The following is a 26,968-nucleotide window of genomic DNA, read 5'->3' on the forward strand; positions in this document are numbered from 1 at the left end:
AACACAGAACGTTCCCCTAATGTTATTTTTTGGTTATTTTTTTGGGAACCAAATACTTACGTTAGGGGAACGTTCTTTTTTGGTTTTATTTTTATGTAACAATAAAATAACGTTCCCAGAACGTTGCTGGGTGGTTACCATAAAAAATAACGTTCTGGGAACCATAAACTAACATTCTGAGAATGTTCTGGGTACCAAAAACTTACGTTATGGGAACCAAGAATTGTTAGCTGGGAAGGTAGTAAAGACATTATAACAATAATCAATATGACTAGTGGTTTAACCTCAACTTTATGAAGTGAATGCTTTGTGTGTGCAAAAAAAAAAACATTGCATCTTTATTCACAAAATATACATCTCTGACACGTGTTCACGGAGCACCACGATTCATCAGGGTTGTGTTGGCGAGAGAGAGATACATCATTTGTGAATAAAGACGTAATTGTTTGCGCACACAAGGCATCTGTTAAAAATATCTTCATTTGTGTTCTCCACAAAAGTCTTATGGGTTTGGAGCGACATGAGGGTCAGTAATTAATGACAGAATTTACATTTTTGTATGAACTATCCCTTTACTGTTTTCTAATTTGGTTATAATTGGTCATTGTTCTGTTTTATAAACATTTTCAATATTTTTAAGATTTATTGTTTTGAAAAAATGTTTATAAAGAAAAGAAAAATTTGACAAGTCACAGTAAAAACTTTAAAATTGTTTAAAAAAAATTATGTTTCAAATATATGCTGCTCTTTTGAAAGTTCTATTCAAAGAATACTGAAAACTGTATCGTAGTTTCCACAAAAATATGAAGCCGTACAACTGATAGTAATTAATTTTTTTTGAGAATCAAATCATCATATTATAATGATTTCTGAAGGATCATGTGACACTGAAGACTGAAGTAATGATGCTGAAAATTCAGCTTTGCATCACATGAATAAATTACACATTACTATATATTTGTATATTTATGAAAAGTTATTTTTATTGTAGTAATATTTCACAATATAACTGTTTTTAGGGTATGCTTTATCAAATGCAGGCTTAAGATGTGATCAGGAACGTGTTTTTTATGTGAAAGATGTATCTGATGTGTCAATAAATGGTCTGCAAATCTTTTATTAATTGTTTTATTATGAATATTAAATATATTCATTTATTCACGGTTGAAATTAGGCCTGAAAAAGACGTATTTTCAACTCACTTTACAACCTAATTTAGATTTATAATTTATGTTATACTTATATTATAAATTATAATATAGAAATGATATAAATATTAAAGATTTTTAATTTATTTTTCCTTTCGTTACCTTTCGGCAACGTTCCCGGAACGTTCCCCTAACCTATAGGGAACGTTCTGAGAACCTTCCGGGAACGTTCTGAGAACCTTCCGGGAACGTTCCGAGAACCTTCCGGGAACGTTCCGAGAACCTTTCGGCAACGTTCCCGGAACGTTCCCCTAACCTATAGGGAACGTTCTATTAACGTAAAGAAAACTGTTCCTGCGCGGTAGTTACCAGGTAAGTGTAAGGTAAATTATTTGATAAACCCTCTATAAATGTAGCAATGAACAACAACTATGTAAGACAAGGTAATTTATTGGAAACTACCGTCTTAATTTCAAGATAGTAATAAATAAACATGGACTGTTACCAACATAACCCTAGGACAACTACAAACCTAACTTGAATTGATGGGTAATACTGGAGGTGTTTCTAAATATTGCCTACATTCTGAGGAAGTACACAATTAAATTTGAGTTATTACCAACCTAAACAGGTAATAAGTACACAGTACTTTGTTGAGTTGATATTTAACAGTGGTGTTTTTTTTTCCCTGGTAGTTTCTCTGAAATTGCATACTAATTACCTTAAAGGAGAACTCCGGTCAATTTTAACATTGAGCTCATTTTTTTGTACATTTGGAGTGCTGTCAGTACAGAGAACAACGACAAAAATCGGTGTTGCCAACAACGTGTTATCCTCTTTTTAAAATTTGCACCCTGTTGACTTCAATGGGGCAAGTTTTAAACCTGCTTTTAGTCTCTTAACATCCTTGATGTGTCATTACAAGTGCCCAGGTCATGTGAGTGATTCCTTCAGAGTGAACGCGGGTGAATCTGACTGCAGTAGATGTGAAAGATATGAATAAAAATGATGTTTATTCAGCCAGCGCACATACCTGTTACATCCTGTTTTCGGTCGAAGTCCGAAAGTCCGCGCGTGATCATAGGTACTAAACCTACACTGTAAAAAATTTCTAACCCTCCCAAATCAAAAATTTCAAGTGACCGATAACATCTAAATTTTTCAATTGGCCCAAGTGAAATTCTGTAAATAAAATTAAATTGACAGATTTTCACTTGGGCCAATTGAAATTTACAGAATTGCACTTGGGCCAATTGAAAAATTTAGATGTTATCGGTCACTTGAAATTTTTGATTTGGGAGGGTTAGAATTTTTTTACAGTGTATTAGGGGACTGTAAAAGGAAGGGTTACCCACATTACTTTACTTGTAACATCAAAAAAATAATCTGAATGTGTTATGCATGTTACTTGTAATGCGTTACCCCCAACACTGATCATTTCAGATGAGATTGAAAAAACGTATCGCTAGGTTTTCTCAGAGGAGGGCTATGATAGAAATGTGCATGTCCATCTTGAACATAATCAGAATTATCAGCTAATAAGGGCAAATCTCCATACTCTGGTGCACTGGAGGGAGCATCTGAGTGGTTTCCACAGTTGTACCTTGACAGGCTGTAGAAAATTCTGATGGAATCATGTCCTCATGTTCTGATATCAAAGATACGCGAAGTGCAACTTGTATGAAGCCTTTGCAATATTTCGCATTTATATTTTTTGTATATATTTTATAGTTTTCACATGATTTGATGTAATTGTATTGATTAGTTTGTTAAATTCACATACTTTATCTGTTTGATTATTGTCTTATATTTAATACAGTATATCTTCAGTTTAAACCATAACCACATGCTGTCCACTCAAGTGGACATCTGAAGATCTCTTTGAAAAATGTGTAAAAAAATAAAACAAAAATCAATTCTTGTTTTTCATGCCCTAAGAGCAATAAAAACACATAGGAAAAAAATCCTCACTGAGGTTATTATAATTCATGCATTAAAGGGTTTTTGCTTACTTTATGTAGTACTATTATGCTCTTTCATTATGCATTATGGTCTTCATTATTTATAAATTTGTGTATACAAATTCCTGTTTTTCATACACATAGGTATAAACAAGCATTGACAGACTGGAGGAGGAGTTCATGCAAAACTGTGATGTATATTTCTGTGTGTTCGTGTTCACTGACTGTATGTGGTTCCTGCAATGACAACAATAATCAGTTCAGTTATTGTCCTGATATTACTACTTTTACATAGTTTGTTCATTTCTAAATAATAACAATAATATATATATATATAAAAATGATTTTAGAAAGCACACTACAACAGGTCATTTTTTTTCTTTTTTATAGTTTTATATCTTTCTGACTTTTTAGTCTTTTTCTCTCTCTTCCACAGATATTCACTGTCAGACCTTCACTCAGTCTCAGGCTGAGGTAAAAAGACCTGGTGAATCTTTTCGGCTGGTCTGTACCGCCTCTGGATTTACATTCAGCAGCTACGCGGCTGCTGTGGTGAGACAGGGTCACGGTAAAGGACTGGAATGGGTTGCAACTATTGGCACATCCAATGAGATCTACTATTCCCAGTCAGTCCAGGGAAGGTTCACAGTGTCCAGAGATGACTCCAGCAGTAAACTGTATCTACAGATGAACAGCCTCAAGACTGAAGACACTGCTGTGTATTACTGTGCTAGAGCGTCACTGTGAATGAGTTCAGGGTCAAAGCAATTCAAAAACCACTTCCTTTCCTGTTGACTTCACTTATGATCCAGATGTACTGTTGTACTGTTGCATTTCCAAGCAGTGGCACTCGTCAAGTAGTCTTATCTGACTGTTTTGAGCATCACTAAATTAACTTTTGTTTTTTCTTTGCTTTCTTTTTATGTATGGATTTTTTTGTGTGTGTAAAATCTATACACACCTATTGCATTGATCAGAGATGATTATTTTCAGATAATTTTCATAAATAAATAAATAAATAAATAAAAATAAAAGAGTCAAAGAAACAAAGAAAAACCTTTTCTTTTTGTTTTGTTTTCACAAACACTCAAACACAAGAACATATATGGTTAAGCTACCTTAAGACTGCTGATTTAGACTTGGTTTCACAGACAGGGCTTAGATTAAGCCAGGATAAGGCCTTAGTTCAGTTAGGACATTTAAGTAGCTTTTATAAACATGCCTTATAAAGAAACATTACTGATATAGGAGGGATGCACATCAGTAGAAAGTAGGAGAGAGCACAGGCTCAGCTCCCTCCTACTTTCACTCACTCCTACGAGCCTACATCCCTACCAGAAGCCTACGATTGGTCAATGAGCGACGTCTCGTGGTTCCATTACAGAAAGCCACAAAATCACTTTCCAGAACATTCTCATTCACGGTTCCATGCTGGTGGAATACTCTCCCCACCCTCATCAGGAATGCAGAATCCCTGACAAAAGACAGCTGAAAACCCATCTCTTCCGTGAGCACTTAACCTAAAAAAAAAAACAAAAAAAAAAATTCGTTCCTTTTCTTTTAATCCCCGCTAATCGGGCTTATGCTACTCTGACCAATGCCTGAACTTCGTATTTTGAGCACTTCTTCTGTTGTTTTTGCCTCTTCACAATGACTCGCTTAATTTAGTCCTAATTTGTAAGTCGCTTTGGACAAAAGCGTCTGCTAAATGACTAAATGTAAATGCATCTTGAGATAAAACGTCTCGGGTTACGTCTGTAACCCTTGCTCCCTTAGAAGGGAACAAGACACAGCGTCGTAAGAACGACACTTTGGGGATGCTCCCTAAGCATACGCCTCTGAAGGATGAATGAAACTATTCCAATCCTGTATAAAGTATAAAGTTCCTTCCGAGGGAACTCTCACTGAGGGAACTCGCACTGCATCATAAGAATGACACTTTGGGGAACGAATGCCCACTATGCCATGCACCAAATATGCCTGCCCTACGTGAAACTGTCTCAGGCACAAGCTAGGACGAGAGAGCACTCGTGCACCCGGCATGTTGGGGAGGTGCAGACTGTAAAACCTGATAAAGGTGTGTGGGGTAGCCCAACCGGCTGCCTCACAGATCTCCTGGAGGGGCACTCCCGAGTAGAGGGCCCTAGAGGACCGCATACGGACACCATACGTACTAACGGTACAAGAAGCTTGTTGACGGCTGAGGCTGACCACTCGGTACAGCCTACTTGGACTTGGATCTTGAACGGCGAGGGATTGCTTCCTCGCCTCCTGAAACCTGTCAACGACAGTGTTTACTGCGTCACCGAACAGGCCAGAAGGTGAGAGCGGCGCATCCAGGAGAAACGACTTATCCTTCTCTTTTATTCCAGATAAGTTCAGCCACAGATGTCTCTCCGTGGTTACAAGAGCTGCCATGGAGCGGCCAATGGCACGGGCCATCTCCTTAGTAGCCCGGAGAGACAAATCTGTGGTTTTACGCAACTCTGCAATATCTTCAGGAGTTGGTCCCTCGCCCAAGTCCTTTAAAAGGTCGGCCTGGTATGCCTGCAGAATAGCCATTGAGTGCAGACATGAACCAGCCCACTCGTTAGGAATCTAGGGCAGGGGTGCACATATCGTCTGAACTGTTCACTCGCCATAATGATCTGATATGAGACAGACAACACCAAATAGTACAGACAACAACAGAGAACGCTTGCTGAAGAGCGAAAGCTAACGCATGTGTGTGCCGGCATCACTTTTTATACTTCCAGGTATGCCGTCACATGTTACGTCATGACGCAACACCAATCAGGATTGGAATAGTTTTATTCATATTTCAGAGGCGTATGCTTAGGGAGCGTCCCCAAAGTGTCGTTCTTACGACGCAGTGCGAGTTCCCTCGAAAGGGAACTATGGCAGTGACATATATGTCAGTGCAAGTTGCTTTCCGTTAAAACAGCTCAAACATGCATTTTAGTCTGGGACTATAGGCTTAAGCCTTGTCTTTGAAACCGGTGGGCAATGTTTTCAGTAATGTAAGAATATACAATGTACTTCATCCATTATTCAAACACTGCTTTATGTAAGTTGTCTGTCAGGAGTGTGATGAAAGTATTGGTAAAATAATTCTCCTGTAGACAACAGACTGTAGCTAAAAATAACATTTGAAGAATATTTTTTTAATTAACTACAGTAGATTTATTTTACCAATGCTTTTATTACACTTGAGAGACACGTTTATACCTTAACAAAACTTTAAAACAAACAAACAAACAGTCTTAAAGTGCTATAATGCATCTTTCCAGTTTTCTTCATGTTTATGTGGTCCCAGATATTGTTATCTTTTGTGGAAAGCAATTATTATCTACCAAATAAATGACCAATCACAAAATCTTGGACAACCGAAGAGCTGTATGCAAATTCAATACTTGCTCTCTATATAAAAGAGGAGTATTTACTTTGTGCATCAGTAGGAGTAATAAAGCTGCATTCACTTCAAATCATGATCCTCTCATCAGCTCTTATACTGCTGGCAGCAGCTGCATCCTGTGAGCTTCACTGATGATTTATTTATACTAAGGGAATGAAATAAGCTTTATAACTGTTAACAGAAGTTTTGAGGCATAATTAATAACACATTCTTCCATTGTTATTTTCAGGTGGTGTTTACTGTGTCGAGCTCACTCAACCTCCATCTTTGGTTGTGAAACCTCAAGAGTCAATCTCCATCTCCTGCAGGATTTCAGAATCAAGCTATTGTATTAACTGGATACGTCAACCCACTGGAAAAGCACTGGAATGGCTGGGATATCTTTGCAGTAGTGGTGGCAGTAATATTAAAGACTCCATAAAAAACAAGATCAGTTTCACGCAGGACACGTCCAAAAACACAGTGTTTCTACAGGGAAAGAATTTTCAGGCTGAAGACACTGCTGTGTATTACTGTGCAAGAGACACAGTGATTAAACCAGACACAGTTCTGTACAAAAACCTGAACACATTAATCAGATATAGCCTACCATCCGTCATCACACATCCATCTATCCACACTTTTCACCCATCCAAAAAAATGCTTTAAAAATATCAAATAGCCATAATCATTGAACATTTATGACATTTATGCAACACTTTTTTTTTTTTTTTTGCTTACTTTATGTAGTACCATTATGCCATATCTTTATGCCATATCCATATCATAGTACCATATCTTTCATTATGCATTATGGTCTTCATTATTTATAAATTTGTGTATACAAATTCCTGTTTTTCACACACATAGGTACAAACAAGCATTGACAGACTGGAGGAGTTCATGCAAAACTGTGATGTATATTTCTGTGTGTTCGTGTTCACTGACTGTATGTGGTTAGCCTGGGTGCCAGCCCGAACCCCGCCCACAACATTTTTTGGTCGGGAAGTTCGGTCTGGACTCGCTCCGTTGAGGAGCTATTATGCCCGAAAAAAAATTGTTCGGACCAATCAAATTGTCAGGGCGGGCTTTATACGATGACGGACAGATGAGCAACGGTAACGTAATCATCCACGTCACCAAAAGACGACTGCTGCTGGAGAATTGAGATTTCACGAGTTCACATTTACAAATTAGTCAGATAGAATAAATGCGTATATAAGATTTCACACAAATAAGTCGATAGAATAAATGCGTATATGACGTGCTGTCCGAGGAGAGGGCCGTGGGCTCGGTAGCCATACTCCCCGTATTCCTGGTTGTGAGAGAACAAGACAAGAGTGAGGATTCGGGGTGGTGGAGGGATGCTGAAAAACTGTCAAGGAGTGTTAGGTAAGTTGACAGAGTGAATATGCTTCCTCATGCTGATAGATAGGGTAACGTTAGACATGGTATTGTTTGATGACAAGTTGATATTGGATTGATTATTTGTACGTGCTCCTCCCGAACTTTGTTTATGAAACATCATGTGTAGATTCCGCAATCGCGTCTGTTATAGAAGATATCCACAGCGCATTCATTTTAAAAGAGGAACAGAGAGCCGCGACATTTTGTTGGTTGAAAATATGAATGAAGAACATGCGTCATTTACTCCGTTGCTCTGATTGGTTGTAGGTCTATCCAATTGAGTGCAGAGTTATTTTTTTTCCTGGTTCGGTTGAGACACACCCCATAATCAAATCTCTATGGAGAAGTATCAGACTCACATTCTGACTAGAATATGAGTATGACGACGTCAGGCTAGTATGTGGTTCCTTTAGAGGAGAATCAAACAGCAATGACAGTTCGATTATTGTCCTGATATTACTACTTTTACATGGTTTGTTAATATCTAAATAATAACAATAATATATGTATAAATAATTTTACAACAGGTAATTATTTTTATTTTTCATAGTTTTACATCTTTCTGACGTTTTAGTCTTTTTTCTCTCTCTTCCACAGATATTCATTGTCAGACCTTCACTCAGTCTCAGGCTGAGGTAAAAAGACCTGGTGAATCTTTTCGGCTGGTCTGTACTGCCTCTGGATTTACATTCAGCAGCTACGGGGCTGCTGTGGTGAGACAGGGTCACAGTAAAGGACTGGAGTGGATTGCATATATTGGTACATCCAGTTCTCCTATAAGCTAAACCCTTTTGTTTTTGTTTTGTTTTTACAAACACACAAACACAAGAACATATTTTAATGGTTAAGCTACCTTAAGACTGCTGATTTAGACCTGGTTTCACAGACAGGGCTTAGATTAAGCCAGGATAAGGCCTTAGTTCAGTTAGGACATTTAAGTAGCTTTTATAAACATGCCTTATAAAAAAATAAAACATTACTGATGTGCATCTTGAGATAAAACGTCTCGGGTTAGCTTCCCTGAGAAGGGAACGAGACACAGCGTCGTAAAAACGACACTTTGGGGATGCTCCCTAAGCATACGCCTCTGAAGTATGAATTAAACTATTCCAATCCTGATTGGTGTTGCGTCATGACGTAACATGTGACGGCATACCCGGAAGTATAAAGTTCCTTCCGAGGGAACAACAACACTTTGGGGAACGAATGCCCACTATGCCACGCACCAAATATGCCTGCCCTATGTGAAACTGTCTCAGGCACAAGCTAGGACAAGAGCTTGTCCCATGCCATACCCCTATAGTGGAATGAGCCCTCACGGCCAAAGTTGAAGGCAAATTACGCACCTGGTAGGCCGAGGCAATAGCTTGTATAATTCAATTGCCAATTGTTTGCAATTGTCAATCCAAAACAAGTAATAAAAACTCAGTGAGTGTTTTAGCGCAATTTTCTCACGTCATGGGATCACAACACTCAAAATTCAATTTTTGAAGCATAAAGGAAAGATTTTTGATCAAATCTTTTTTTCTAATATTATTGTACATTTTAGAAGCTATCGATTGCAATTTGTTTCAACTCGATAGCTATTATGGTTGCCGAGAAATTTGCAAAAAAATGATTTTTTTCTGGAATTTCCAGGAAATCCAAAATCTTTTCCTGGATTTTTTTTGTGCGTTCCCGAGATTAGACCTTCCTTAACATAATGCCGAAAACCCGAAGTCTCTAGGTGGTCTGGTTGAGGAGTAGATAGAAGTGCAAGATTGGTGCGCACAGACAGAACAGAAATCATGAGTTAACAATCGCAATTTTGTCCGGTGGAAAATTGCGCTAAAAATGCTTTAAAAATATCAAATAGCCATAATCATTTAACATTTATGAAACGTTCTGAAACATTTATGCAACAAATAATTGTTTTGCTTCCTACCATTATTTCTATATATTTGTGTACACAAATTCCTGTTTTTCATACACATAGGTACAAACAAGCATTGACAGACTGGAGGAGGAGTTCATGCAAAATTGTGATGTATATTTCTGCGTGTTCGTGTTCACTGACTGTATGTAGTTCCTGTAGACGAGAATCAAACAGCAATGACAACAATAATCAGTTCAGTTATTGTCCTGATATTACTACTTTTACATGGTTTGTTAATTTCTAAATAATAACAATAATATAAATAATTTTAGAAAGCACACTACAACAGGTCATTTTTTTTCTTTTTTTAGTTTTACATCTTTCTGACTTTTTAGTCTTTTTTCTCTCTCTTCCACAGATATCCACTGTCAGACCTTCACTCAGTCTCAGGCTGAGGTAAAAAGACCTGGTGAATCTTTTCGGCTGGTCTGTACCGCCTCTGGATTTACATTCAGTGACTACTATGCTGCTGTGGTGAGACAGGGTCACGGTAAAGGACTGGAATGGGTTGCAACTATTGGCACATCCAGTTCTCCTATCTACTATTCCCAGTCAGTCCAGGGAAGGTTCACAGTGTCCAGAGATGACTCCAGCAGTAAACTGTATCTACAGATGAACAGCCTCAAGACTGAAGACACTGCTGTGTATTACTGTGCTAGAGCGTCACTGTGAATGAGTTCAGGGTCAAAGCAATACAAAAACCACTTCCTTTCCTGTTGACTTCACTTATGATCCAGATGTACTGTTGTATTTCCAAGAGGTGGCGCTCTTGCCACGCAGTCTTAGTTGCCTTTTTTGAGGATCACTCAATGAACTTTTGTCTTCTTGACCAAGAAACAGACAGTACAATTTTGAAAGTCTGAAGAAACATAAATAATTCTTCATTCAACAGCAGCTTTAGAGTAGCTTCATTATAAAATTGGTTCTCGACTGTGTGTGTCACATGTATGCTCTGTTTCAGTGTAGTTTCTGTATTCCCTTTTTCCTTTGTGGCCGTTTACATGACACCGTTTTCAACTAACAACACGACAACACGTTTTAAGGGCCATTTGAAAATGCGTTTGAAAGTGCAAGTTTCTCAGTGTAAACTACAAAAACGCAAATATGTGAAAACTGTGGCGCCATGCACATGCGTATTACATGTTCAGTCTATAGGCGCACGTAGTTTTCTATTTCGTTCTTCCTGACCGCCAGAGGCAGTGCTTCACACTGGATACTATCTTTCATTGCAAATGCATAGGTCGAGTCTAATACTAACAATGTCCCTCGTGACCAGGATGACTCGGGGTGCTCCCCTATTTAACCCCGTGACTTCCTGCAGACTGTCCCTATAATCTTCTCGTGTGCATGTATGCAGGTCGTAGATTATGTAAAAAAAAAAAAAAAAAAAATCTCGAATCCGTTCTTCACAGCTTCGCAACAGAAAGCATTTGTTGGTGTCTCGCGACTGCGCGTCCTCCAGAGGCTGCAACGGATTCAGTGGGATTCTATTGATAACGAAATAAAGCAACACTGCTGGTGAGTTTGTTTACATTTATGCTGGGGTTCGTTCTCGTTTTCCTGGCATTGTGTTGGTCGCTAGACAGAGTGTTTTCGCTCGTTGAAAGGGCCATAATAATATACACGCATTAATTATAGTATAGGATTTGTTATAGTATATTTTCATGTACACGTCAATAATGGTGTGTGTATAATATATTGTATGGAAATTATTTCTCTTTGGTAAGTTTTCTGGCAAGGCTTGCTTAGGACAGTGACAGTCAGAGTGATTCCGCTCGACCTACCAAATATCTTCCGAAACTAGAATGGAAAAGTTACCTCATAATTGCACATTGTGCATGGCTGTTCTCCAGGCGGATGATGGGCATGACTGCTGCCCTTCCTGTTTAGGCCTAGAACACCTTAAACAGGGCCTCACAGAAGACGCCTGCATGAATTGTAGCGTCATGTCTTGGGAGAGGAGGACTTCGAGGATAACTATGGTGGAAGGGCTTTTGGGAGAGTCGCTACCACCACCTCCACCACGTAAAACAACAAGCAAGCGTAAAAATACTGAATCAATCGGTGCTTCCGCTGGTAAAAGATCCAAGGAAGACCCTTTAGGGAAGAAGGTGGATGTGCTGACGGCTGAGTTTGCTCAGATTAAGTCTTTGCTTATGAAGTTGCAACCGGGCGAGAGACTAGTATCCTCAGTCGAAAGCCCTGCTATGGAGCCGCCTATTGGGGAGGAGGATGTTCTTTCAATGGCGGCTTCTCAAAGCCAATTCTATGATGATGATGATGATAGAGAAGTGGAGGTTATATCTGATCATCAATCCCAATTCTCCCATGATGGCTCCCAGGAAGCTGGCCATGGATCTGCAGAAAGTCCACAGTCAGAGCAAGAGCTGGTGAAGCAAGCTCTTCAGGCGGCATTGGCTCGCTTGGGTCTTGACACAGCCCCTGCGGTGGCAACCTCTTCTAGTGCTTTTTTCAGAGGTTCAGCGCAACCCTCTCCGCTTACAATTCCACCATCAAAGGATTATATCGAGGAGTTGCAAAGATGCTGGGCTAACCCTAGGTCTCTTACACACCCCACTAGTGCAAGCAGGGCATTGGCTGCGATGCAGGATGCAGATATTTATGGCTTGGGTCAGATGCCTAAGGTTGATCCATTTATTGCCTCTTTTGTTCTTTCCCCAGAGGAGGTATTGAGGCCTAATGTTTGTTGCCCCCGGCCTCAATGCAGGATTACAGATAATCATCTTATCCAGGCATATAACACGGCAGCACGAATGGGTCGCATTGGCAATTCTCTCTCCCATCTCATGTTGGCCCTGTCTCAGTCCCTTCAATCATCAGTGAGTGATCCTTTTAACCAAAACTTAAGTGATGCCTCCCTTCAGGCAATAGCATTCATGACAAGAGAGCTGGGAAGGCTTATGTCAACGCTCACACAAGCACGCCGCCAAGTCTGGCTTGCACAATCACCTTGTGTGAGGTGCCCCCCCACTCTAGAGCCTTGCCCCCCCAGCTGCCCCCCTAACTTTAATGATCCAAAAACTGTACTTACAAAAACAACCCACCACTATGTCCAATACATTTACCAAAAGTGAACAATTTAATTTTTAATTTTAAATGTATTATTCGCCCCTCCCCCCTGCCTCTCAAATAGTTACGTCCCTGATTCAAACGTGCAGAGCGGCGTTCGCTCAGTCTGGCTCACACACACAGCAAGTCTGCTGCGGTGCGTTGGTCCTGCAACCCGACTGGAGAGACTGAGCTGCCCCTGACAGAGCCTCTGAAGGTGAAGTGAGTTTCCCCAGGTGTAGTTTAAACACACGTTTAACTTAAAGTTACATTTGTAATGAATGTATTGTATGCTAAAGACGATTCAGTATCAGCAAAAACAGCGAGTCTATATACGTTAGCCAAAATCAGCGGTCAAATCGCTCCCTCGTGATTTGTAAGAGCACTCTTCCCTTTGATTAGCCTAATTTTGATTTTAGTAAAGACAAGAACAGCTTAATAAAAAATATAAAATATTGAGGGGCAGCGCTAGGGCTGGGCTAAGGCTTAAGCCCCGAATGTTTTTAGTAAAGCCCCGAATATGTTGTTAAATTGTCTTTCTCACAGAGCAAAGCAATAATCAGAAAAACAAATGTGAATAAGATTACAGCGGCCGCGATTACCTAATCATGAACAGTGCATATTACATTTTTATTTTTATTTTTCCCTTTGCATTGAAGGTACTTTTGACGTGCTTTTGCAGCGTTGAGCATTGTAGCCAATCACAGATATGTCTGTTGATCACATCGGCCAATCAGAGGCGTTTAAATGAGTCGCTGTGCTGAAGATGTGTTTTGCGCGAGTTCACGTTCGCAAACCTGTCATTATTGGCAATAAACTTAAGATGCAAATAAGAGATTCACTTGATATTATTATTATTGATGCTGCTCTGATGCACTACATCTGATGCACACGCTCTGTTTGTTGTTAGGAAGACTAAAAGTTCAGCGGTCTAACGTTAGCTCATCAATGTCAAAATGATTCAGTTAACGAATGCCTGGTAAAATGTAAGTAGAATTTTTTGTTTTATATTTGACTGTTTTACAATAGAAAAGTTCAACTACCGAGACAAGCAACGTATATTTTGGGCTTCGTGTGCACATCTAAACGATCAAATATGTCAAAATGGCTGTCTTGGAGATTCACTTAAACAGTTTATTCACTTAAATACAGTTTATGTCTTAAATGGGCGTTAATAGTTGGGAGAAAATATGATGCGTAATAATGATTAGATCTGCATTTGGTCTTAAAGGGGCAGCAGTCTAATAAACCTGCTGACGATTGCTCCATTAATGTGAACCAAACAACAAAAGGCAAAGAGAAAATCAGTCGCAGGTCTTGAATGAATAATTTTGGCTTTTATAACTTTAATCTATGATAACCTATGCAGTGTTATTTTAAATCTGACTTTATTAGATGTCTTTTTAGCCCATATTACTCCTGAACAGTAATGCCGACATTACTGAAATTAAAGCACTGGGTATATAATTTGTATATTTGTTTAATTGTTTACTTTTTTTGTTTGACCATGTGTTTGTACTTTGTTTTTGGTGTCCTATGTCTTCTGAATATAAAACACAAAAGCCTGCACCCTTCTGCATAACATGCATGTTTTATTTGTTTTGTTAAAGCATTGCTTTTTCTTTTGCTATAGATATTTATTTTACATTTCAAAATATAAAGCAATATTAAATGTGTTCATAATAGTTTTTTCCCCCTTTTTTTATATAACAAAAAGAACCGATAAGAATACCGTTAAAGTACCGGATCGATAAGGAGTATTGGTAAGAGTAGTAATACCGTTAAAACCTTAACGATACCCATCCCTATTGGCAGCAACGAATTAAAAGTTATGGCCAATTTAACTGCGATTTAAATTCAGTATATATACTTCTGCCATATGTTGCCACCCCTCAAAAATTCCTGCCCCCCTCTCGCCACCCCATAAATATTTTTCTAGATCCGCCCCTGGTCTGAGGCATATATGAGAACACTAAGGGACCTTCCAGTAGTTCCAGGGCAACTTTTTGGGCCAGCTGCACAGGAGACACTGGAGCGTAGTGTCCAGGTGAATCAGACCAGGCAGCAGTTTGCTGACCTGAGGAGAGTTCCACAGGCACAACTAGCACAAGTTCCAAATAGCACAACTCCTAGAGAAAGGTGCCATCGAACCAGTCGATTGGTCAGAACGGCTGGGTGGGTTCTTCTCCATTTACTTCCTCATTCCAAAGAAAGATGGCGGTGTAAGGCCCATACTCGACCTTCGCGGCCTCAACAAGTTCCTGAAGATCTTACCATTTCGTATGTTGCGCATAACCGATGTCCTTCAGGCGGTCAAGCAGCACCACTGGTTTACTACGGTAGACCTAAAGGATGCTTACTTACATATTCCAATTGCTCCTCAACACAGGCCGTTCCTCCGATTTGCATTCCAGGACCAGGTCTATCAATTCCGTGTCCTCCCATTCGGCCTTTCTCTATCGCCACGAGTCTTCACAAGGTGCATGGCGGCCACACTGGCTCCAAATCAAGCCACAGGGCTACAGGTGCTTCCATACTTGGACGACTGGCTCCTTTGCTCCCACTCTCAGGAGCAGGCAGTGTTAGAAATCACACAGCTGCTCGCACATATTACTCGACTGGGCCTTTCTGTGAATTTCAGCAAGAGCCGATTAATTCCAAGTCAGTCTGTGGGGTTCCTAGGTCTCACGCTGGACTCACGGTCAATGAAAGCCACTCCATCAGAACAACGAGTGGACAATGTACTACTCCTCCTTCAACGGTTTCAGAGGCATGCCAGACTTCCATTCAGGTGCTTCCTCAGGCTCACAGGTATGTTGGCGGCAGCAGCGGCAGTCATACCATTGGGCCTCCTTTCATTACGCCCCTTTCAAAGATGGGTGAACAGTCTCCACTTGAACCCCAGTTGGCACAAGAACAGGTTGATCAAGGTGACACCGCGATGCCTTCTGGCCCTGAAGTCTTGGAGGAGCAGATTGTATCTGACCAAGGGGGTTGTTCTGGGCATGATTTCCTCCCGAAGGGAGATAGTCCAGACCGATGCGTCCCTTACTGGCTGGGGGGCAGTCTGGCAACACAGAGCAGTCACAGGACAATGGGGTCCTCGGGAAAAGGGCGAGAATATAAATACCCTGGAACTTCGTGCAGTTTTGCGAGCTCTGAAGCACCTCGTTCCGTTTTTGAAGGGCAGGCATATTCTCGTCCGGTCGGACAACAGATCAGTGGTTTATCACATCAACCATCAAGGGGGCACAAGGTGTAGCCAATCCCCTCAGGTATCGCAGAAACTGCTGACTTGGGCCTTCCCTCGCTTTGCAAGCATCAGAGCAATGCATATTCCAGGGGTATCAAACGTGGTTCCAGATTTCTTGTCGCGCCACAGAATTCCGTCGACGGAGTGGAGGCTCAACCCAGAAGTGGTAGAGATGATATGGCAGCGGTTTGGCAGGGCAGAAGTGGACCTATTTGCCTCGGCGACAACGACCCACTGCCGTCTCTGGTTCTCACTAGCGGAGGAATCCAGTCCGCTGGGGCAGGATGCTCTAGCCCACGCCTGGCCAGATCAATTACTCTATGCCTTTCCTCCGATACCGATGATCGGGGTGACTGTTCACAGGGTTCTTCAAAAGCACCACAGGCTGCTGCTAGTGGCGCCAAACTGGCCGGGGAGACCTTGGTTTCCATTGATGTACAGGCTCCTAGACGGGGATCCTTGGACTCTTCCCAGGAGAAAGGATCTCCTTCAGCAGTTGGAGGGTCAGATTTGGCACCCGAATCCAGACCGCCTGCAGCTCTGTGTGTGGCCTCTGAGGGGCCGGAACCACTCTTTGGAGCCTGCGATCAAGGGGTCCAGAACACCATATTGAACTCGAGAGCACCTTCCACCAGGAGTGCTTATGCCTATCGATGGAAGCTTTTCTCTGATTGGTGTAGGGAGCAAGCAGTGGTCCCAGAACACTGCCCTGTTCCTCTGATTTTACGTTTTTTTGCAGTCACTATTAGAAAATAATAGAGCAGCTGCTACTTTAAGAGTTTATGTGGCTGCAATTTCAGCACATCACGTACGAATAGATGGTCAGCAATTGGGTTCTCATGCCTTGGTTACTCAGTTTCTTAGAGGTGCTCAGTGACTGCGCCCCCCTCAGGCCATTAGGGTTTCTTTATGGGACCTGGGCCTAGTCTTAAAGTCTCTTACATTGCCCCCGTTTGAACCTCAAGAGCAGAGCGATCTGAAGTGGATCTCATTGAAGGCAGCGTTTCTCTTGGCCATTGCTTCGACTAAGCGGGTGAGTGAACTCCACGCGTTATCAGTTAACACATCCTGTATGCGTTGGAACGCAGATGGCTCAGTTGTGACGTTATGGCCCAACCCAGCATTTCTCCCCAAGCGGCTTTCTGCCCTTTTTAGAAACCAGGCTATTGAGCTGGCAGTGTTTAATCCTCCGATGTCAAACACGCTGGAAGAAAGTGGAAGCACAATGCTCTGCCCAGTAAGAGCTCTCCGGGGCTATCTGAGGGCCACAGAAGTTTTTCGACAATCAGACCAACTTTTTCTCTGTTACGGGGGCCCAAAAAGAGGTCAGCCCCTCTCAAAACAGAGATTGTCGCACTGGGTAGTTGAGGTTATCACCCACGCTTACACATCTAATAATTTTCCAGTGCCTTTGGGGGTGAGATGCCATTCGACAAGAGGCATATCAACGTCTTGGGCTGCATTAAAAGGGGTCCTTCTAAGTGACATCTGTGCAGCAGCAGTGGTCATCAACAAATACCTTTGCCAGATACTATAGGGTCAATGTGGCTGCTTCCGGTAATATTGGAACAGCTGTCCTGTCGGGACCCTCAACTTCCTCTTAAGTGTGAGTAGGACCTCCTCGTGACCTTGTTGTTATAAGTCATCCAGTGTGAAGCACTGCCTCTGGCGGTCAGGAAGAACGAAATAGAACGAGAGTTACGTATGTAACTGCGGTTCTATGAGTTCTGGATGACCGCCAAAGCTTTCTTTCACTCGGAGTCAGGCGAGAAGATTCCGTAGGGACAGTCTGCAGGAAGTCACGGGGTTAAATAGGGGAGCACCCCGAGTCATCCTGGTCACGAGGGACATTGTTTGTATTAGACTCGACCTATGCATTTGCAACGAAAGATAGTATCCAGTGTGAAGCACTGCCTCTGGCGGTCATCCAGAACTCATAGAACCGCAGTTACATACGTAACTCTCGTTTCTTTTCAAAGTGACCTCGCCAACTACTGGCCTGGCATAGCCCTACAGCGTATTTAGTCATTTTCACCGATCTGTGGGAATGGGGATCGTTTTGACTGTATGTACGTGAAAAACGCAAAGGAAAAAGTATACATTGTTGTTCTATAAACGTGCCCCAGTCAGTCTCCTAGATTGTTAATTTATCACCACACCTGTTTCTGTTCTCCCTGACTACTCCACATCGATATAAGCCCTGAGTTTTCTTTAGTTCATTGTCTGGTATTGTAAACGTTTTTGATTTACATGGTTGTGCATTCTTGTTGATCCTATGTTTCCTACATGATTCTGTTGGATTTTGTAAATTACTGCTCGGATTCTCCTGCGTTGTCCACTCATTACAGCCACCGATCTGTTACAGTGTGTTTATAAAAAGTATATTTAATAACTTATTTATAAAATATCAGTTAATTAACAGCTTTGATCAATGCAATAGGTGCCACAGGATATGTTTGCCCATTTATTTAAAACGGAAAAAGGATAAAAGTACACCAAAATTTTATTTCTGTGGTGCTGCATTGAGATCTGTAAATTGTTCATGTGCTGAATAATGACAGATGGAATTTATATAATTAGATTTATCATTTTTGTTATCATTTTTAATAAAACCGCTGTCTAAAAGAAACAAACAGAAGATATTTTATCATTTTAATGATTCATTTATAATAAGCAAAATAGACTGCAAGGTTGTCATTTTTATTTAGGGACATTTTCATTTTATGTAAAATTTTGCACATTTAGCAAGGTGTTATTTATTTATTATTATTAAATAGATATATAGAATAGTTAGTGTTAGTATTAATGGGTCTAGTGTTGACGAAAAAAGATGTGTCTTCAGACGTTTCTTGAAAATGAATAAAAACTCAGCAGCTTGGGTTGAGTTAGTCATTCCACCAGCATGGAACAGTCAAGGTGAAGGTCTGTGAAAGTGATTGTGTGCCTCTTTGGGATGGTACCACAAGGCACTGTTCATTTGCAGAATGCAAACTTCTGGAGGGCACATAAGTCTGAAGTAGTGATTAACTGTCAGTAACTGTTACCAGAAGTTTTGAGGCATAATTCATATTCTTTCATTGTTTCATGTGGTTTACTGTGTTGTGCTCACTCAACCCCTGGAATGGCTGGGATATCTTTGCATGGATGGTAGCACTGGTACTACAGACTCAGTAAAAAACAAGATCAGTGTCACCCAGGACACGTCCAAAAACACATTTCTACAGGGAAAGAATTTTATTCTTTTATAATAATAAATCTTATTCTTTTTCTGATATGCTCGAGATTGCTTACATCACCCATAAATTTTATTCTTTTATAATAATAAATCTTATTCTTTTTCTGATATGCTCGAGATTGCTTACATCACCCATAAATTTTTTTAACACATGTAGTGGAAGAAGGAGTTCATGCAAAACTGATGTTTTTTTCTTCTTAAGCTGCAATTGTATGGCTGTATTTTCTGACAGCACAGATCCAAATACCAAAAAAGCTTTATATTTATTTTCAGAATACATTAATAGACATCTAGCAATTGTTCCAGATATCAAACAAGTACAGATTAAATGGTAAAAGCATTGACGTTTTACATCTTAGACAACTGGACGACTTTATGCAAATTATCCATCGGCTTTACGTAATAAAGTGAAGTGTGCCTCGGGGTTAGAAGGAACAATTCCTGTCATCTTAAATCATGATCTTCTCATCAGCTCTTCTACTGTTGGCAGCAGCTGCATCATGTGAGCTTCACTGATGGTTCATTTAAACGCTAAATAAATCAAATAAGGTGAGCTGTAAACATGCATATTTTGAGACAATTAATAATGCATTTCATTGTTTTTTTTCAGGTGGTGTTTACTGTGTCGAGCTCACTCAACCTCCATCTTTGGTTGTGAAACCTCAAGAGTCATTCTCCATCTCCTGCAGGATTTTAGAATCAAGCTATTGCATTCACTGGATACGTCAACCCACTGGAAAAGCACTGGAATGGCTGGGATATATGTGTAATGGTGGTGGCACTGAAACTAAAGAGTCATTAAAAAACAAGATCAGTTTCACGCAGGACCCGTCCAAAAACACAGTGTTTCTACAGGGAAAGAATTTTCAGGCTGAAGACACTGCTGTGTATTACTGTGCAAGAGACACAGTGATTAAACCAGACACAGCTCTGTACAAAAACAAAATACACAGAAGCTTAACTGTTTTATTCAAGTCAAAATATTATTTAACATTACATGACTGAATACATGACTATACAAACAGAAGTATTTTTTATGGTTAAGATCAGGTACAAACAATTCTTTAACAGGTAACAACTGCACATATTCACTTGCAATATATATATATATATATATATATATATATATATATATATATATATATATGCAGATATATATATATATATATATATATATATACACACACACACACACACACACACACACATATATGTATATATATATATATATATATATATATATATATATATATATATATATATATATATATATATATATACATACACACACACACACACACACACACATATATATGTATATATACTGTATACACACACACACACACACACACACACATATATATATACGCTTATGGCTTACTGTCTTGTTGATACCTATACCGATGAGTCTTAAAAAATATCCTTTGTTTTAAATTAAACTCACTTCCTCTGTTCCATACATTCAATTGGCCTACATTTTTAAAAGGTAATATGTGTGTTAGATGTTTTCTTTGCATAAAATTTCTCAGTAGTAGCAAGATATTTACTCCATAAATATGAATAAACACATGGGTATCTTGCTTCTCTTTGAGACTTTATTTTAAACATCAATAATATGATGTCAGGCAAATAAATTTGCATAATTTTTCATAATTATTATACGAACTATCGACAGACACATTTTTACGTTAATTAATTAATTAATGCAAATCTCCGCCTAAACAGGAGCACACAGACATAATAAAGGCTCTTAGTGTTTTACAGAGCCACAGTGAAATACAAACAGAATCATGTACTGCTTTTCAATACTGCTGGTTTTGGCAACTGCACCCTGTGAGTATCCTCAGCTCAACACACAAAAATGATAAACAGAAAACAGAGCTTAATTTGTATTACTGATATAATGCTTTAATGATTGTAGGTCTTTTCTGTATTGAGCTGAATCAGCCTCCTGTCATGGTAGTAAAACCAGGGGAAACATTCACCATCGCCTGTAAGATCACTGGATATTCAGCCTCAGGCGGTGGCTACACAAACTGGATCAGACATTCAAGTGGAAAACCGATGGAGTGGATTGGCTGGTTCTATACTTCCAGTAGCAATGGTGTCAAAGATTCACTGAAAAATAAGATCAGTTTTTCAGCTGAATCCTCCAGCAATGCAGTCATTTTAACTGGACAAAACTTCAACACTGAGGACACAGCTGTGTATTATTGTGCTCGCAATACACTGTGCCACAAACTGCCAAAGGACCTGCACAAGAACCTGTCTCTTCAATAAACACATTTCCAATAAAACAAACAGTTTATTTGTTGGCATAAAACCTCTCAGACTTTTTGTAGTATAGCTTATGACAAAATACCAAAGTTTGTGTGTCAAAGTCAAATAAATAAATATTTTGCACACGTAGGTCAAGTGATGTATTGCGTGTGTAAATCAGTTATCTTTAAGTGTTTGGTAACACTTTAGAATACTGTTCCATCCAGGCCCGGTTCTAGAACCAAATCACTGAGGGTGCTTCTGAATATAGTGAGGGTGCTGCTTACATAATCGTAGGAAATAGCTCAGTCATCAGTCTGAAACATAGTAACTCAAAATTGGGGATGTTGTATACAACAATACTGCTGTAATTGCTGTTAAATTAAACAATATACGATCTGGCAGTAAATTATAGAATAGCATGCAAACAAGCAGCAATCTTCACTTTGCAAAAACATTAACACTTAGTCTACCTACACTATGGTAATGCCTTTGTTGTAACCAACTTCAACGACAATTGAACACTCATTGAAGTCACTGCACACGTCTCTCTCCATGACGGTGAGAGACACATTTTTACATAACCAGGCAGAAAATGTACCAAGAACATCCAATCTAACTTGAACATAAACACACGTAACCAGGGCAGGACTTAGGGTGGTGGGGGCCCCTGGGCTTGAGTCACTTTCGGGTCCTACCTTCTATACTGTACATTACTTTAAATAGAACAAAATGATACATACACAAGCTATGTATTAGAGCTACACAATTCTGGATAAACTGAGTATAAAAATACAGATCACGATTCTGAACAAACAACTAAACAAAATAACACAATTTATGTTAATTGCTGAAGTCTGTTAAAAATGTTTAATTAATCTGAATTATAAAAAAAATAAAAATAAAAAAAAACTTGGGTTTGAATGAATGATTCAATTCCTCAATCAAATGCACTTGTTTCATAGATGAATCAGCATTTTTGAACGAATCTCCTGAATGAACGATTCAATGACAAATGTTTTTTAAAAGTCATTTGTCGCCATCTGGTGGCGTAACAATATAATCGATCCAATCGTTATTTGAAGTGCTAAGCTACTACTTTCAAAAGGTGACTGGTACCATAGATAGACAGTGTTACATGTTAAAAAACGTAATAATTTATTTATATGACCACTGATTGAAGCTTGAAAAAGTTTTTTCCAATAAATAAATAATGATTAAAAAAGTTCAAAGTAATCATAAGTTTATTGCAATGCACAAATGTCTTGGTCAGAATGAGGATAAAACACTTATTTACCTGGAAAACATGTGTTTTGATTGTGGCATTTCTTTGAGATTTAGAATCCAGTATTCCTATAGGCTAATTATTGTTTCTTTTATGAATTTAATGAAGAACTCTGTCTCGTATTCTGTCCAACCGATCCATGTAGGCTATTTTGTGTCCATTCGTTTTTCCTTTTTTAACCCGTAATTGAAAAACGAAAAATGAACGGTTGTTGTCTTTTTAAAGCGCAAAGTTGAACACCAACATTTTAATTTGAACTGGCTACACCAGCTGCTGCGCAAAAAAGTAAATATCGACGAATTTTCAGATTTTTGTTTATGACTTTTTGCCCCTTTATTAAACATTTAAAATATTCACAAATTAATATGGAAAACATGTCGATTTTACTGGTTTCAAAGGCCAAATTAGAACCTGAAATTGATGTTTTTCCCGCAGTGCTGAATGAGAAGAGCCATTAATATTATTAATAAACTATTGCTTTGGCTAAAATCACATCTCCATCTTCGCTGTTAAGCAGATGCGCTTTTAGAGAGAAATGCACATTTCATACAGATTAATCAGAAGGTATTAGCTTTCGATTCGAATTTGTTCATTTTAAAGTGGACATTTCAAGCTTTAGCCTACACAGGCTATATTTTGTTTCAGTTCTCGAGCTCCAGTTTACGGAGATCATGAAAGTGCGTCTGATTGTTTTCTTTTATTTTACAAAAGCACAACGTTTTCTTGTTATTGTGAGTTTACACAAATAAAAGTAGTTGGGAATAATGTATTATTATTTTCTGTATGACCAGAAATGATAGAGTATTTTAAGTTGTTTCCACTGTTGATAGGAAAATGCAAGTGTTCGCGCCCATGCAGTGCCATGCAGTGCGCGCTCCACACTCAGCTTTGTTCCTTTTTTGCATAAAAGCGTCTTCTAAATATAGCCTATTAAATGTTATAATTAAATAATATAAAATTATTATTATTTGCGTAGCTATACATGGACCTCGAACACACTGCGTCTTCTAAGTCAGGTGACTGTAAATGCGCAAAAACTGTTTCCATTGCAGTTTTGCGAAATATTCCTTTATCGAATTGCCTGAAAAACCACCTCATGCGAGCGTAAACATTTTTTTTTTTTTAGATAAACGGGAGTTTTTGCGAAATTGACTTGTTTCCATTGTGTTTATTTTCAATTTCAATTTCAATTTGCGCAATTTGAAGGGTAATGGAAACGCGGCTACTGTCTAATGCAGACAGGTTTTTTTCAACGGTTCGGCAGTAAACGAGGCACTAGCCTACGTAACTGCCAATAACCATCGCAATCAGCAAACCTAAATTATATTTTTCATTGCAGGGCAGGGCCAGGTAACAATGCTAGACCAATCAACAAACTTTAAATGAAAAATTAAATAACTGACATATTATTGAAAAAATCAAACGTAAACGGGCGGGGCCCCCTATTGGGCGGGGCCCATGGGCTTGAGCCCAGTCAAGCCCAATGGTAAGTCCGGCCTTGCACGTAACTTTACTAACACAAACCCCAACCATATTGCTGTAATAACGCATAAATCAACTCCCAACAAACAATTACCCATAATGCACTAGCGCTGACTGCCGGGTCTGTACAATATGACAACCATGACAACACATCAACACCCAATCAGTCATTCATTGTTAGCGTTATGCATAAACATATTGATAAAGCACTTCTGCAGTAACGTTATTACACCAAGGTATTGCTGCTATATTCTTTATGACAACTCCAATAACAACGACAAGCAGTTCAAAACAATTGACAGCAAAAGACCAAGAAGCTGCGCTAGCTTAACGTTACACAACACACATAACGTTACACAAAATACTTATTGAGCATGCTACAATTATTAATAATAATACTTACAGGTTGTGATTCGGAGGAGAAGCTAATCCAAATATATTCAGTACTGTAACCTTCCTTCAAACGGCTTGCTTGAGCCATTTTCTTATGTCCATGATGATTAAAAATGGATCGACACTTATTTTTACGTTACCTAAAGCCCCGTCTCAGAAAGTCAGCTAACAAAATTTCTGAGCGGGAAGCACGCACGCAAGCAAAGTGGGCAATTAAAGAGACAGCTTCACCTTTTGCGTATCGCGATCACGAAAGGACAACTACTACAATGCATTAAACATGAAAGCATAACGAAATAATTTATTTAATATATATATTTGTTTAATTTTATTAATTTATTTATTTTGTGTAGGCTATCCTATTATAGGCAAGAGTGTGAAATCCGTCTGTGTTTTATTTTCGGCAAAATCTCGTTTATGTGTGCTATTAATAATTTTTCATCTGAGGGTGCTTTCACTTTTATTTGAGGGTGCTTAGCACCCTCAAGCACCCCCGTAGAACCGGGCCTGGTTCCATCATTAATGAATAACTACACAGGAACAAATGAGTAATTCACTATTAACATTCTAGTAACTACTATTAACTAATAAGAAACATATCTGATTAATGAATTAGTAAGTAATAATGCTCAGTTGAATGAGGTACTTCACTATTAGCTGATCAGTAACTACTTTTTTTCATACCTTCTGGAGAACTACAGTATGGTTAATAACTAATATGAATAATGCATTATGTATAATTAATTCTAAAGTGAAGATCATGGTTACCCACTAGTAATGATTCAATTGTTACCAAACCCATGGGAAGGAATTACTATCCAAAAAACGAACAAAAACCTCAAAAGCTTACAATGACTGCAGCAATTACTAGGGAGTTATAATGCTTTTTAATTTAGAATACAAAGTTTTCGTAAAGACTACATCAAATGATACATTTAATGCTCTTTATTTAGTCATTTTGGAGTTTGACAGACTTTTTTTTAATTTAAATGGAAAAAGCAGCCAGAATAATCACATTTTCTGTTCCACAGAAGAGAGTAAGTCATACGGGTTGACATGAGATTGAATGATATGAGAGTGAGTAAATGATGACAGAATGTTAATATTTTTGGTGAACTATCCCTTTAATATTCACCCTGTACACACATGGTGGAACTGTCTCCAATACTCAATGCAAATTCTCCAGTATTTATATACCCAGCCCAGCCTTGGCTGTGAATATTTCTTGTGCTCCCACAAAACAGAGAAGAAGAACCACTCATAAAATCATGTTTTATCTGTCTGTACTCCTAATGTCTGCCATGCCTTGTGAGTAAAATTCTTCAAGGTTTTTAGAGGAGCATTAAACTGTTCAACATTGATACATCCATAATAACCACAAAAAGTCCATTTCAAAATGACGTTATTTGTGCTTAATTTGCAGATGTGTGCAGCACTGTGGAGCACAACCAACCAAGCTCACTTTCGGTAAAACCTGGAGAATCTTTTACCATGTCCTGTAAAGTATCAGGTTATGCTCTCAGTGATGGCTCCAAGGCACCTTCCTGGATTAGACAAGCTCAGGGGAAGATCCTCGAGTTCATTGGCATGATCCATGCTGGTGGTAGCATAGACTACAAGGACTCACTGAAAAATAAGTTCACCATCTCCAGAGACACATCTACAAGCACAGTATATCTTAAAGGACAAAATCTGCAATTTGAGGACACGGCTGTGTATTATTGTGTTCGGTATACAGGCACTGTGATGAATACCAGTTTAATGCTCATGCAAAAAACATGTGCACAAATACTTAACATGCATGACTAGTTTGGAAGTTGAATGCCATGGTAAGACCTTAATCATCAGACACGTTAAGAACTCTTTATCATTACTATTGAAAACAAACAATAATAATAATTGTTTTAATTATTTCAAAAAAATATTATTTAAAAAAAATATGTAATATATATATAAAATATTTGAAAATGACACAAAACCATGTTAATTATTAATTTATTTGTTTTTAATTTAAAATAATTTAAAGATACATGAATAATACTAGATACACATCAAACAACTAACTAACTAACTAAATAAATAAATATTAGTTCTAAATACAGATTTGAGTTTTAACATTTATCATGTTCTATATTGCAGATTGCTGGTGTCAGACACTGACAGAGTC

At 38.9% G+C, this 26,968-nt stretch overlaps 1 protein-coding gene and 1 gene segment (V, D, J or C); both read left to right on the forward strand.

Moving 5' to 3' along the window:
- The first annotated feature begins 1,566 nt into the window (after positions 1-1,566).
- On the forward strand, positions 1,567-3,856 carry LOC308696030 (Ig heavy chain V region 914-like). The segment is given in 2 exons: positions 1,567-1,591; positions 3,546-3,856.
- Positions 3,857-7,852: 3,996 nt separating this feature from the next.
- LOC308697650 (immunoglobulin gamma-1 heavy chain-like) overlaps positions 7,853-26,968 on the forward strand; it is a 460,983-nt gene continuing 441,867 nt past the window's right edge. The window contains exons 1-3 of the mRNA XM_081377034.1: positions 7,853-7,895; positions 8,508-8,669; positions 10,184-10,487. Of these exons, the coding sequence (XP_081233160.1) occupies positions 7,868-7,895; positions 8,508-8,669; positions 10,184-10,487 (494 nt within the window). The 5' untranslated portion in view covers positions 7,853-7,867. The remainder of the gene's footprint in view (positions 7,896-8,507; positions 8,670-10,183; positions 10,488-26,968) is intronic.

Source organism: Scardinius erythrophthalmus, assembly GCF_964197995.2.
Source record: "Scardinius erythrophthalmus genome assembly, chromosome: 1".
Classification (NCBI taxonomy): domain Eukaryota; kingdom Metazoa; phylum Chordata; class Actinopteri; order Cypriniformes; family Leuciscidae; genus Scardinius; species Scardinius erythrophthalmus.